At 42.8% G+C, this 14,994-nt stretch overlaps 1 protein-coding gene across 2 annotated transcripts in view; it reads right to left on the bottom strand.

Annotated features, from left to right (window-relative positions):
* The window catches only part of ACBD5 (acyl-CoA binding domain containing 5), a 28,992-nt gene that overhangs the window by 2,684 nt on the left and 11,314 nt on the right, over nucleotides 1-14,994 (bottom strand). Inside the window, exons 5-10 of one of the 2 annotated variants that reach the window (XM_056132483.1) lie at nucleotides 14,414-14,528; nucleotides 14,286-14,318; nucleotides 7,826-7,963; nucleotides 6,207-6,410; nucleotides 4,653-4,759; nucleotides 830-1,097 (exon numbers count right to left, since the gene is read on the bottom strand). In XM_056132483.1, coding sequence (XP_055988458.1) covers nucleotides 830-1,097; nucleotides 4,653-4,759; nucleotides 6,207-6,410; nucleotides 7,826-7,963; nucleotides 14,286-14,318; nucleotides 14,414-14,528 — 865 coding nt within the window. The remainder of the gene's footprint in view (nucleotides 1-829; nucleotides 1,098-4,652; nucleotides 4,760-6,206; nucleotides 6,411-7,825; nucleotides 7,964-14,285; nucleotides 14,319-14,413; nucleotides 14,529-14,994) is intronic. The other variant, XM_056132490.1, reaches the window with a different exon arrangement.

Below are 14,994 nucleotides of genomic sequence, written 5' to 3' on the forward strand. Positions count from 1 at the left end.
CAACTTTTACAGTGCACATGGAACCATACATCAAGGGGACAGACCCAGGGTCTATTTGCTAGTTTTAAATAGCATTTTTTTAAAGACTCTGGAGATTTACCCATAGTAGGAAAAAAAATGGCAGCAACAAAACTGAAGCCATTTGTATCACTCATGAAGGTGATAAAATACAAATTTAGCTATCTCAAAAAAGTGGGTAAAGAGCCTGGGAAGAGCAGGAGCACCCCAGGGTCAATCCCCAGCACCATATAGGGTCTTCTGGGCATAACCAGGTATGGGCCTGGAGGCCCTTCAAGCACCGTACTCAGACCCTAGCACTGAACTGAATATTGTCAGACCCTAGCACTGAACTGAATATTGAAGCTGAATATTGTCAAGTGTGGCCCCCAACCCTCTGAGCACTATTTGGCACCTCCTCCTCAAATCCCCCAAAATTAAAAAAAAAAAAAAAACCTGCATAAGGAGGCCAGGGTGATATATAGGGCTGAAGTGCTTGCTCAGCATGAAGGAAACCTGAGTCCCATCTCTGCCCCCACCAGCAGCGCGCGCGCACACACACACACACACACACACACACACACACACAGTAATGCATAAGGAATCGAGGAGTGAAATATTTCCCTGCTGTGCTGCAGCCAACACCCTCCCTGGCCCTGCATAGTCAAAGGAAAAAATTCGACACAAAGCAACAAAGCAAACTGGTCAGACCCAAGATGGCCTGTGAGGAAGCCCTTGCCTGTTCCCACAGCAGACTGAGGGTTCCAGGGTCTCCTTCGAGCACGTCCCACTTTCACTAGCTTTCACACATGAGCACGGAACCAAGACTCACCTCTCGCTCTTCTGATGTTAGAGAATTCCTCACTCTCCCCACCCCGCTTCTCCCGGTGTGGCGCGCCACTGTTACTTCTGCCATCTTCTCCTCCATGCTTCACTTCACCTTTCCTTTCAGCTGCGACTACCTGCATGGCCCCAAAGTGGCCATTTCCAGGAGATACTTGAACATCTTCAGGGAAACCAGAACCCTCCGAGGATTGACAGAGGTCACCACTCAAGTAATAATGAAACGGTCCATTGTTTGAGGTGAAGCTGTCTAACGCCTACAAAGTTACAATAGTGCTTGGTTAAAATCAGTAGACATAAATTATTCCCCACAAGTTTCTGTGGTAACAGGAATGCTGTTTTTATTTTTTGCTTTTTGGGTCACACCCGGCGATGCACAGGAGTTACTCCTGGCTCTGCACTCAGGAATTACCCCTGGCGGTGCTCAGGGGACCATAAGGAATGCTGGGAATCAAACCCAGATCGGCCGCAAGCAAGGCAAGTGCCCTACCCACTGTGCTATTGCTCCAGCCTGGCAGTGCTGTTCTTATAAAATATTTTTTTTTCTAAAAATGCCTGTTCAATTCAAATTTTGCTTCCTGTTAGTAGGGAAGAAATTGGGTGGGAATGATTCGTCCGTGAGGAAAGAATTTAAAAGTTGGGGGAGTGAATTGTTGTTTTGGTTTGTTTTAGGTCACACCGGGCAGTGCTCAGGGCTTGCTCCTGGCTCTGCATTCAGGGAATAACTCTTGGTGAGGTTCAGGGACTCATGATGTGGTACTGTGCCTCCAACCCTGATCGGTGCATGCAAAACAGCCGTACCTGCTGTGCTATTGCTATGGCCCCATAGTGAGTCGTGCTCAGAATTATTTAAATGTTTCTTCTCATCCTAGACATTACTGTGTTTATCACCATGCTTATGAGGTAAGAGACAAAATTCCTAGCTGCAAGGAATTTTTTGCATTCTGAAAGGGAGTCACAGAAACAAAATTATAACAACACAAATTGCTATGTGCTGTGGAAGAAAAGTAAAGCATACTGGAAGGAACTCTTATCCTTGGGTTAGGTGGAGGCTGGGTCAAGATGGGATTTCTGAGAGCCAGAGCAGGTAGGGTGCCGGCCTTGCATGCAATCAATCCAGATCTAATCCCTGGCATCCTATAACCCCGTCACATCCCACCAGGAGTGAACTGTGAGTGCAGGGGAGGATTAAGTCGCAAGCACCACCGGGTGTGCCCCCAAAACAAACAAAAAAGGCAGTATTCCTAGAAGAAAGGATATGAACTATAACTTGAAGAACAAATGAGTTTAAGTCAAATCAAGGATGTGGTAATGATGACTGTCTGTACCAATAAAGGAGTGGGGGATGTGGGGGCTTTAAGAACTTTTGAGGGGTCAAAACAATAGTACAGCTTGGGGAAGGCACTGACTTCACATGAGGCTGACCCAGTTCAATTCCAGCATCACATACAGTTCCCCAAATATAGCCAGTAGTAATCCCTGAGCACAGAGACAGAAGTAATCCTTGAGCAACACCAGGTATGGCCCTCAAACCTAATAATTTTAAATAAGGGATTTGGATGTTTATTACTTTTTTATCTTTATTTTTGCAAGTGGCCAATATGGCCGACCCGAGTTCGATTCCTCCGCCCCTCTCGGAGAGCCCGGCAAGCTACCGAGAGTATCTTGCCCACACGGCAAAGCCTGGCAAGCTCCCCGTGACGTATTCGATATGCCAGACACAGTAACAAGTCTCACGATGGAGATGTTACTGGGCCCGCTCGAGCAAATCGATGAATAACGGGAGGACCTTGACCGTGACCGTGATTGCACTTCATTCTCAATTTGGTATCCTTACCATGACTCTTTCCACATTTGTTATTGTGTTTGATATTGGTTAAAAATTGTTTTAACCAATCAGTTACCATTAAAATTTGAGAAAACTGGGGACTGGAGAGATAATACAGTCATATGTGTGTTTGTGGTGCATGTGACTGGGCCGGTTCAATCCCCTATAAGGTCCCCTGAGAACCACCAGAAATGATCCTTAAGTGCTGCCAACTGTGACACAAAAACAAAAATTAAAATAATAATAAAATAAAATTTGAAAAAATTAAGAGGTTGGTTTTTATTATATGATGAGGAGAGAGAAAAAAAGGAGAACAAAGTAAAAGAGTTAAAAAAAGTGAAAGAGTTAAATTTGTTATTTCAGAGAGGGAAAAGATAAATGAGTATCTGGGTCAAGGAAGGCATAATTAGCATGCATTAGATCCTGAGTTTGAGTCCCCACACACTGTTTGGGTATGGCTCTGGTGACCCCCAAACACTGGTTGGGAGACACCCCCCCATCCAGGAAAAAACTTTTTTTTCCTTTTTATTTTAACCCTTGAAATACTCTTGATTTTTCTTTAATTTTTGAATCACCATGAAATAGTTACAAGCTTTCATGTTTAGGTTACAATCACACAATGATCAAACTCCCATCCCTCCACCAGTGCACACTCCCCACCACCAATATCCTTGGTATACTCCCCACCTTTCCCACCCTCCCTCTGCCTCCATGGCAGACATGTTTCCCCATAATCTCTCTCTACTTTTGGGCATTATGGTTTGCAATACAGGCCCTGAGAAGTAATCATGTTTGGTCCTTTATCTACTTTCTGCACACATCTCCCATCCTGACTCATTCCTCCAGCCATCTTTTTCTTAGTGATCCCTTCTCTATTCCAGCTGCCTTCTCCCCTTAGCTCATGAGGCAGGCTTCCAGCTATGGAGCAATCTATCTATCCCGTGTATCTACTATCCTTAGGTGTTAGCCTCATGTTATGTTTTGTTTCATACTCCACAAAAGAGACCAGTCCTTCTATTTCTGTCCCTCTCTTTCTGACTCATTTCCCTTAGCATGATACTCTCCATGTCTATCCATTTATAAGCAAAGTTCATGACTTCATCTCTCCTGACAGCTGCATAGTACTCCATTGTATAGCTGTAACAAAGTTTCTTTAACCAGTCATCTGTTCTAGAGCACCCGGGTTGTTTCCAGATTTTGGCTATTGCAAACAGTGCTGCAATGAACATATAGGTACAGATGTCATTTCTACTGTGCTTTTTGCATCTTTGGGATATATTCCCAGAAGTGGTACTGCGGGATCTTATGGAAGCTCAATTTCTAGTTTTTGAAGGACTGTCCATATTGTTTTCCAGAAAGGCTGGACTATTGGGCATTCCCACCAACAAAACTGGTTTTCTGTAAGCTACACCTGAGCTGTTAGAACAGCTATTAGAACAGGGTGAGGAAAGAGGAGGGGAAGAAAATAAAATCCCAAACACAGATTCTAATGTCAAGGTCAGCCTAGTCCTCAGAAAAAGCTAGCAAAGAGGAAAAAAAAACAAGTTATAGTTCTTTAATTCTTTTTTTCTAAATGTTACCTTGCAATATTGAACCCAAGCTAAAATTTGAAAATAATTTCCACTTAAATTTTCAGTTTAATGTGAGAAACAGATTTATTTGTTCGAAACTTATCCAATCTTCTTGAATGTTAAAGTTTCAGAGACTAGCTTAAGAAGTTTACCATCTGCCTCTTCATCCCACATCTCAGAATATTTACAGATATAAATAAATCATAAATTATAATACATTTAAATATTTTAATATGCAGGAATTTTACATATTTTTAACTCACAAAAATAACTTAGAATACAAATGTTTAAACATTTTGAAAGTATGTTTTCAAAGTGATGAACAGAATGTACATTTGCTATTAACATAAACTGTGCGCTAAATTCTGATATACTGCCTTGAAAATCCAACAACTAAAATATATCTTTTTTACCTCTTCTTGTCCAAATTGCTCCATGGAATCACAGTAAACTTCACTGTCTGAATCACTCGTCAAATGCTGAATTCCTGAAACATCTTCAACATGATCATCATTTATATCTAAATAGGGCCAAATGTATAGGTAATCTAATTATTCCTGAAGAAGCATTCATTTACCCCATTTTTAAAATTTACCAAGCTATGCTTTTTCTATATAACTACCAAAACTTTAAATTTAGCTTGATAATTTTAATTGAAAATATTATAAACTATTTATTTTATTTTACTTTTGGTTTGGGGGCCAAACCTGGCATTGCTCAGGGCTTCTGGCGCTGCACTCAGGAATCATTCCTGGTGGGGTTCAGGGTACCACATGGAATTCTGGGGATCATACCCAGGTTGGTCACATGTAAGACAAGTGCCTTACCCATTCTTCTATCTCTCTGGCCCCACAGAATATTTCATCATGGAGTTACACAAGACACTATCCAGATCAAATATTACAAAACATCATAATCTTACAAGCGAAAACTTTAAGGTAAAAGACCAAAATTTGGATACAATTAATGTGGGTTATTTTTTTGTTTTGTTTTGTTTTTTGGGTCACACCTGGTGATGCTCAGGGGTTACTCTTGGCTTTGCACTCAGGAATCATTCCAGGCAGTGCTCAGGGGACCATATGGGATGCTGGAAATCAAACCTGGGTTGGCCGCGTGCAAGACAAATGCTTTACCCTCTGTGCTATCACTCCAGTCCCTGTGTTTGGTTTTTACATCAAGAAATAGTCAACAATTCTTGATATCTCAACTGAGTTGCAGCGATGTAGGTGTGCTGTATACAGTCTAGGCTCACTTCTAGAGTCCTACAATATGGCAAGATCCTAATTATTATTCCAATTGGAGAATAAGGCATCATATAATTAGAAGTTTATGGTAAAAGAAGCATCAGAGGGGCCAGAGAGATAGACAGTGAGTAGGGAGCTTGCCATGTATGTACCCGACCCAGTATCATAGATGGTTCCCTGAACCCCACCTGAGCACTGAGCTAGGAGTATACCTTGAGAATAATTGGCTATAGTCCCACAACCCAAAACGAAACAAAAAAGCACAAGAAGTAAAAGTAGATCAGAGCAATAGCACAGTGGGCAGAGCATTTGCTTTGCACGCGGTCAATCTGGGTTTGATCCCTGGTACCATCTGGTCCCCTGAGCCTGCCTGGAATGATCCTTGAGCACAGAGTCAGGAGTAAACCCTGAGCACTGAGTATGGCTCAAAAGCAAAAAACAAAACCAAAAAAAAAAAATGTAAAAGCAAATATTCCACTGATTTTATTTTAAAATTCCATGTAAAATCAGAATATAAATGTCCCAATAACATGTTAGTCTTATATTTGCTGTCTTTGTGATTCACTTTCAAACCTACAAAGTCTTATTTTATCAACACATCCTAAAATAGTACTTATTGAATATCTTTTAAAATTCTAAATATCCTAAATATCCTAAAATTATTACAAGAACATTCCACTTACAGTAAAAGAGTCTGAGCATATAATTATTATAGCATGATACCTTGGTGAGTGAAGACAGCAGTTTTTCCACTTTGCTCCAAGTTCTGATCTACAGGTTTGACTTCGTGGGCACTTCTGCCTTTCAGGGAAGAAGTGGCATGAATGTCATTCTGCATATCCTGAACAAAGCTGTCTTTATCATACCCATTTGTGACAATGATTTCCAAATTCCTGTGGTCTGCAGATTTCCTCATTGTTTTCTTATCTTTCATATTAAAACGGAGAGAGATAAAGGTTCAAGGTAAGAAAACTTCCGTATGCTAAGTTCCAATATCAAGTACTCATTTCCCAATCTACCATAAATCCCTTTGAAGGATTTTCTACTTGCAGATGGATGCTCTGTGTAAGATAGGGGTCCTGATGACCTGCCAAGAGCTCACCCAAACTGTAATGGTTTCAAAACTGCCTTAACTCCCTGCCAAACTTCTTGAACGTCTAAGAGACAATCTCTCAAGGTCTTGACACTGAGAATTATCTAATTTCTCCATGAGTCCCAGCAGTACAAAAAGGTCCCTCCAAGAAAATGTTATTAGTCTACATTACTACACAGGAAGGGCACAAGTACAATGAGTGGCTTGTTTTTGTGTTTTTCTTTCTCCTGTCTAAAAAAAATTTTTGCCCACAAATCACTGGTATTCTTACAAACAAGGACCCTCTCCCTGCCTATAGTATTTCATGACAGTAATGTTCCTTTTTCATCAAAATATGTTTTCTGGACACAATTTTATTGTTGTTTTTCTTGTTTAACTGGAGCCATACTTGGCTGTGCTCAAGGCTTATTCATACTTCTGGGACTATCCTGCGTGTGTGCTAGGGACATAGAAGTACTAGGCATCAAACCAGAGTCAGCTGCATGCAACACAAGAGCCTTAACCCCTGTCCTATGTCTCTAGGTTCTCAATTTTTGGGTTTTTTTTTTTAATACACTCTGCAATGTTCAAGGATTACACCTGGTTCTGCACTCAGGAATTACTCCTCGCAGTGCTCAGGTGCCAGGGATCAAACCCAGGTGGTCACATGAGGCAAGCACCTTAACCACTGTATCATCAATCCAGCTCCCTCTGGGTCCTCAATTCAGTTCTTTTTCATGGGGGGGGGGGGGGGGAGGGAACACACCTGGTGCTGTGCCTGGGGCTTATTTTTGGCTCTTCAGTCAGGAATCATTCCTGGCAGAGCTTTGGGGAACCATACGGGATGCCAGGTATGCAACAGGGTCAGCGGTGTACAAGGCAAGCACCCTATCCGCTGCACGACCCATCCAGCCCCTTCAACTCAGTGCCTGACAAGATATTGAGGGTTTGTCTCTTTTCCTTGGTAACGTGCATATTCACCTTGGAAACAAATTCCAGAGTGAATGCATTTCTAATGGAACATCATTTCAGAGATTATGTTCTGAGGAGAGGGATGTTCTTGAAAGCCTTTCAAAGAGTATCTCTGTGTTGGGGTGGCTGTCCCCGTTCCTATACCCTCACATAGGTCTTCTGCTCAGAACAACCCTGGGGAGAGGGTCAAGGGCCCAAATTGCATTCCAAGCCCTTGTCACATACAGACCAGCCCAACCCTCTCCTTCTTCTGCTGTCTTACTTGGTGTAAAATGGCAGCCCACCATTCAAATATTACCATTATCACTTGGCTGCTCTGCTCCTCTCACTTCTTCTTGGGCCTCTTCTTCCTCAGACTCAGCTCCGCTGTCACTGCTCTCGGCTTTGCCATTGACAGTTTTGGCATTTGGAGTAGAAGTGAGAACATTACCAAGATCTAAAATATGAAATGGTCACTTAGTCTCTCCAGCGAGAACATACAACAGTGTCATGATTCCAAATAGTAATTGAATTTTAAAATAATAAAATACATACAATAATTTTGAATTAAATGCTAGAATTTTGATGATAGCACTTAATTTTTCTATAAACACATGTTCAGTGCAGATACATTACATCAATGATCAGTTTACAACAAAATTGAGAAAGTGGTTAAACTGTTTCTGAACAAGGCAGAGGATAAGCTTTTTAAAGTTAAAGTTAGAATAATAAAGTCAAAGGAAAGGCTCGAGTGATAGTACAGCGAGTAGGGCATTTGCCTTGCATGTGGCCAACCCGGGTTCAATTCCCAGTATCCTATATGGTCCCCTGAGTACTGCCAAGAGTAATTCCTGAGTGCAAAGCCAGGAGTAACCCCTGTGCACTTCTGGGTGTGGCCCTAAAAGCAAAGAAAAAAATAAAAATTAAAGAAAAAAATAAAGTCGATGGAGGATGGTCTTTATACATGGTAAATGAGGAGACAGCTGCTCTGTACTGGCATGCTGTAATAGAAAAATATTTTTGCACCAAGCAAACAGCTCATCAATAGTATAGCTGGACTATATTAACTTCAAAGATCTTTTATTTTCTTTGGGAATTCAGGTTCACAACTTACATTATGTTTTTTCTTTTAAAAACATAAGTCTGGGGCCAGAGTGATAATAGAGCAGGGCGGGTTGCTTGCCTTGCATGTGGCCAACTGGGTTTAATCCCCAGTAGACCATATGGTCCCCTGAGCCCCACCAGAAGGATTCCTATGCACAGAGCCAGGAATAAGCTGTGAACACTGCTGGGTATGGCCCAAAAAGCAAAACCAGAAAAACAATTTTTTAAAAAAATCAGTTAACTAGATCTACTAAAGTAAATTCTACTACCCAAAGTCCTATATTTACTTATTTATTTATTCATTTATTGTTTTTGGACCCACTTGGCTATGCTCAAGACTTACTCCTGGCACTGAAGTGAGGGATCACTCCTGTCTGCCTTAGGGGACCAGAAGGGGTGCTGAATATTGAACCCAGATTGGCCACATGCAAGGCAAGATATACTATCACTCCATGTCCTCAACACTCTCTCATGATAATAAAGTGGAAGAAATTACAATAGAATTTCTCAATCTGATGAAGGACATCTATGAAAACTTACAACTAGAAGCAGATTTCAAATTAGTGAAAACAGTATTCCCAAGATAAGGAACATGACACAGATATTTGCTTTTGCTGTCTTTATTTAATATTGTACCAGAAATTCTAGCCAGGTCATTAAACAAGAAAAAGGGTCTTTTTCTTGTTTGGAAAAGAAGAAATACACAACCTGTCTTCAGATGATATGCTCTTATATCTAGAAAATATTGTTATCTACAATTTTTTAGAACTAATAAATGGCAGGCTGGAGAGATAGTACAGAGGGCAGGACACTTGCCTCGCACACAACTTACCTCAGTTCCATCCTTGGCATCTCATATGGTCCCCCAATTCCCACCAGGAGTGATCAATGAGTGCAGAGCCAGGAGTAACCCCTGAGCATCGCCAGGTGTGCCTCCTGCCCCAGAACCCCCCAAAACTATTAAAGAGCTTAGAAAGGTTGCAGAATATAAGATCAATATCCAAAATTTAATCATATTCCTAAAAGCTAACAATAATTCTAAAAATTAAGTCACTGTCACTGTCCTCCCGTTGTTCATCGATTTGCTCGAGCGGGCCCAGTAGCGTCTCCATTGTGAGACTTCTTGTTACTGTGTTTGGCATATTGAATACTCTCAATAGCTTGCCAGGCTCTCTGAGAGGGGCGAAGGAACCAAACCCGGCTTGGCCGGGCTGGCTGCGTGCAAGGCAAAAGCCCTACCACTGTGCTATCACTCCAGCCCTCTAAATTTAATCTAAAAATTTAATCTAAAAATTAAATTAGAAAATAATTCAATTCATAACAGCAGCAAAAATATAAAATACCTAGCAATACATTTGATAAAAGAAAATACAAAAATTATACTGTGAAGAGTTGAAGAGATAGTACAGTGGGTACGGAATTTGCATTGCACGTGGCTGACCTGGGTTCAATCCCCAGCATTCCAAATGGTGCCCTGAGCACTGCCAGGAGTCATTCTGCTTCCTGAGTCAGGAATAATCCCTAAGCATCACTGGGTGTGGTCCCCAAACAAACAAATTATATTGTACAAGGGTTAGAGAGATAGTACAGGTTACGGAATTTGTCTTTCTATGTGCCCAACCCTGATTTGATCCAGGGCACCATATATGGTCCACTAAGGACCACCAGGAATTATTCCTGACCGCAGAGCCAGGAGTAAGCTCAGAGAACCACAGGTGGGACCCAACTCTTCCTCTAGGATTATATTATGCAAACAACATTGATATGGGGGATAGGAGAGGGGGTTGAGGAGGAAGGAGGCTAAGCATGGAACCGTGGACCCCACACACACAAGGCATTTGTGTAGTCTACCACTAAGCAACAAATAACATCACTGCAAATAACACTGTTGAAATCAAAGCTCTAAGTAAATGGAACACAATACAGATGCAATGAGAATACCAATTCTGCTGCAATCCCGTGTCAAGCACTGGAGTTTTCTGCAAAAATTCACAAGTAAAGTCCAATCCTGACTGTAGCACCCCCCCCCCCCCCCCCCACCACCACCACCACATTGCTGAGAATAAGCCTGGGACCACAACAAAATATGTGATCTCTGATGCACTTCAACCAGGTGTGTGACCCCTGACCAGCACCATTACCAAAGGCACACAGGACAAAGCATTCACAGAGCTGAGGTGTGCCAACACCACAACCAAATGTCAGACACTGCCTCTGAGTGTCTGGGCACTGAGACTGAGACTACAGAAACAACAAATGGAAGAGAAATTTTTTTTTATAAATTTAAATGGAATAAGGAAATACCTAGGAGAATAAGTCGACATTTAAAAACTGAACAGAGGCCAGAGAGATGGTACAGTAGGTTAGGTGCTTGTCTTGCACGTGGCTGACCTAGGTTCAATCCCCAGCATCCCATATCATCCCCTGAGCACTGCCAGGAGTGATTCCTGAGTGTAGAGCCGGGAGTAACCCCTAAGCATCGTTGGGTGTGGGTCAAAAACAAACAAAAAATTAATATAAAACTAACAAGCTGAGCGATAGCAGGGCTGGAGTGATAGCACAGCGGGTAGGGCGTCTGCCTTGCACGCAGCCAACATGGCCGACCCGAGTTCGATTCCTCCGCCCCTCCCGGAGAGCCCGGCAAGCTACCGAGAGTATTCGATATGCCAGACACAGTAACAACAAAGTCTCCAATGGAGATGTTACTGGGCCCGCTCGAGCAAATTGACGATCAACGGGAGGGCCTTTCGAGCAACAAGCTAATTAATTTCTATGAAAATGAAAGGGGTCCAGAATAATCAAAATAACTTGGGGGTGGGAAGGGGGGAGTAAGCTGGAGAGCTTAGGAAGTTCCTGATTTCTAAACCTATCATAATCTTGAAAAAGAACAAATCTCATACTTTTGATTTTAAAACTTACTAAATATGTACCTTCTGAAAATGCCCATGTGACACAGATATCTCTTGTATTTAGTGTAACAGGCTACTTTAAACAAGAAGTCTTGTTTAAAAGAAAGTCAAAATTACAAACTCTCTGCACTTTGGCAGTATCTTAACAAAAGTCTGAACCTCCACAGCCTACAATGTAGCAATGGGCCTCTAGCGTTCTTTCTTTGTGGGCCCCAGGAGTGGAGCTCAGGAGGCCCATGTGTGCTATTTGTGCAACAGGGCATACCAGTCCACTGTTCAGCCTGGTGATGCCACATGCTCAGGGCCACCAGGACTACTTGGCAGTGCTGAGAACCCACCAGGGCCACACCCAGTGGTGCCTAGTATCCCACTGGACTAGATCCGGGAGTGGCCAGGGATCTCTGCCAGGGCAGAGATGATGCTCCTGCATCTAAGGCAAGAGCCCTAAGGTGCCATCCTGCCCCCTAATATTATTTCTTACAGACATTACAGTTCCACACATGCAAAGTGGCATTTGCCACTCTCAGCAGAATTTTTTTTTTGTCACACCTGGCGATGCACAGGGGTTACTCCTGGCTCTGCACTCAGGAATTACCCCTGGCGGTGCTCAGGGAACCATATGGGATGCTGGGAATCGAACCCGGTTTGGCCGTGTACAAGGCAAACGCCCCACCCGCTGTGCTATTGTTCCAGCCCCTCTCAGCAGAATTGTTTTTAAGAAACAGAAAAAGAAACAACTTAAATGTTCACTTAAACAGCATGAATTTGGGCTACAGAGATAGTATGGGGGCTAAGACACTTGGCTCGGGGCTCAGAGAGATAAGACAGACCACAGAGCACTTTCCATGCACAAGGCTGACCCCTGGCACTGCTATGGTTCCCCACGTTCCAGCAGGAGTGATCCCTGAGCACACAGCCAGGAATAAGCCCTAAGCATTGCTGGGTGTGACCCAGTCTTTCCCCGCACCTACACACACATGCACACACGTGCACACACACACACACACCCTAACACACATATATACACACACATACATACACACATATACACACACTAACACAGACACACTAACAACACACACACACACACACACAGTGCTTGTCTTTCCTGTAGTCAACCCCAATTTGATTCTCCCAGCACTGCATATGGTTCCCTAAGCACAGCCAGAGGTCACTCCTGAGTTTAAAAAAAAGGAAAAAGAAAAAAAGGAAAGGAAGAGAAGAAAGTGGAAGGGAGGGAGGAAAAGGAAGAAAGAATGTTGTGGATAAGACATTTGCCTTGCAAGCTGCCAACCTAGGTTCTATTCCAAACACCCCATATGGTCTCCAAAGCACTGCCAGAACCTCTGAGTGCAGAGCCAAAAGTAAGCCCTGAGCACTGTTAGGTAAGGCCAGCCCCCCCACTCGCCCCCCCGAAAGAAAACAAAAAGAAAGCAGAAAGATGAAAGATTACTGTTCTCAAACACTGTGCAAAATCTGTTATAAAAGAAAACCTGTAAACAGAAATACCAGGGGGAAAAAAGTGACATGAAGTGTTTGGGTTTGTTTTTGTTTTTTTTCTTTTCCCTTTTTGGGTCACAACTGGTGATGCTCAGATGTTATTCCTGGCAGAGTGCAGAAAACACTCAGAAATTTCTCCTGATAGTGCTCGGGGGACCATATGGCATGTCTCACATCAAACCCGGGTTGGCCTTGTGCAAGGCAAGTGCTCCATCCTCTCTACTATCCCTCTGGCCCTGATGCCAAGTTGTTTTCTGTTTTGTTTGTTTTGGGGCCACAGTTGCAGTGCTGACGGGCTATTCCTGGCTCTGTGCTCACAAGTGTGATCCCTGGCAGTGCCCGGGGGATGATAAGAGACACCAGGAAATTAACCAGCATTGGCAGGGCTACTAGGCAAATGTCTTAATTCCTGTACTACCTGTCTGACCCCTATTTTTTTTAAACCACGTGTAGTTTTTATCAAGTTATTCCTGTAGGCTTACAATTTTATAGTTAACCAAATAATGATATATCTATTTTAAAACTTGTTAGAGGCCAGGGAGATGGCGCAAGGGACTGCAGCACATTGCTTTGCACACTGGAGGACAGGGGGTGCTCCCCAGCTTGGCTGGTCCCCAAGCACTGCCGAGAGCGACCCCCAAATACTGTGCTCAGAGACAGCGCAAAGGGCTGGCTTAGCTCCCCAGCACCCTTGGTCCCCCAGGCACTGCAAAGAAGGGCTTCTTAGCATTACCAAATGTCCCCAAACAATAAACAGACAAGGCCAGAGAGATAGTACAGTGGCGAAAGGGTTTGCCTTGTCAATCGCTGACCCAGGATCGATCACTGGCACCACAGAAGACTCCCGAACCCTACCAGGAGTAAGCCCTGAATGCAGAGCTAGGAGTGAGCCCTGAGCACTACCAGTATCACTCCAACAACAAAGTAAATAAGATGGAAAGGGTTATATTTTTTAATGTTATCTGTTGCTTGCTTAGAAAAAAAAGAATTTGAGGGGTGTGGCGCCATACCTGGCAGTGCTCAAGGGTCAGTCCTGGCTCTGTGCTCAGGGGTCATAGGTCATACCTGGTGGTGTTTGGGAACCATAAGTGGCAGTGGGGATTTGAACCAGATGCATGGCCATCGCTCCATGCAAGGTAAGTGTCTCTACTATCTCTCCGGCCCCAGAATGAAAACCCCTGAGAGGTCAGCTATTCTATATTTGTGCAGAACTCCTTCAGCACTTAATTTTTTATAAAAATTTCATATGGATTTTATTGTTCCTACCTTCTAAGTATTTAGAAATTTTCTCCAATCGGACTAGCATGTGAAAGAAAAAAAATAGATATATAAACAAAAATTCATGCATATATATCAACTGTTGAATTTAAAAAAAAAAGGTAAAGTCATCAAACCTGAAGTCAAATCAGGACTTCTCCCACTCTTTTTATCCTCTACAATTTCATAAAATGGACCTATGACATGCAGCAATTCTTCAACTTTCTCAGTCATTGGCATAGTTTCAAGAATCTGTAATTGAAAGGAACAAATCTTGTAAAATCATAAACTATTTTATCTATGATAGTATAAAATGATATTTTCCCAGCTTCTTTTTGTTGACTTGTTTCTGGGTCACACCTGGTGCTCAGGACTTACTCCTGGCTCTGTGATCAAGAATTATGCTTGGCGATGCTCAGAGGACCATATGGGATGCTGGGGATTGAGCCCAGGTCGGCCAGATGCAAGGCAAATCCCCAACCCACTGTACTATCACTCTGGCTCTAAATTACCACAATTTGAAAAAGTTAAAAACTTAATAATCAAGTGCAAAAAAAAAAAAGATTAGTCAAATTGGAAGGTGTGGGAGACTGGGACACAGCCAGAAGTACTCAGGGCTTATCCGTGGCTCTGTGCTCAGGGATCACTCATGGTGGTGCTCAGAAAACCCTTGTGTAGTGCTGTGGATCCAACCCTGGTCCAGCCTCACCCAAGGCAA

Source organism: Sorex fumeus, unplaced genomic scaffold, assembly GCF_029834395.1.
Source record: "Sorex fumeus unplaced genomic scaffold, SorFum_2.1 ptg000007l, whole genome shotgun sequence".
In the NCBI taxonomy this organism is placed as follows: Eukaryota; Metazoa; Chordata; class Mammalia; order Eulipotyphla; family Soricidae; genus Sorex; species Sorex fumeus.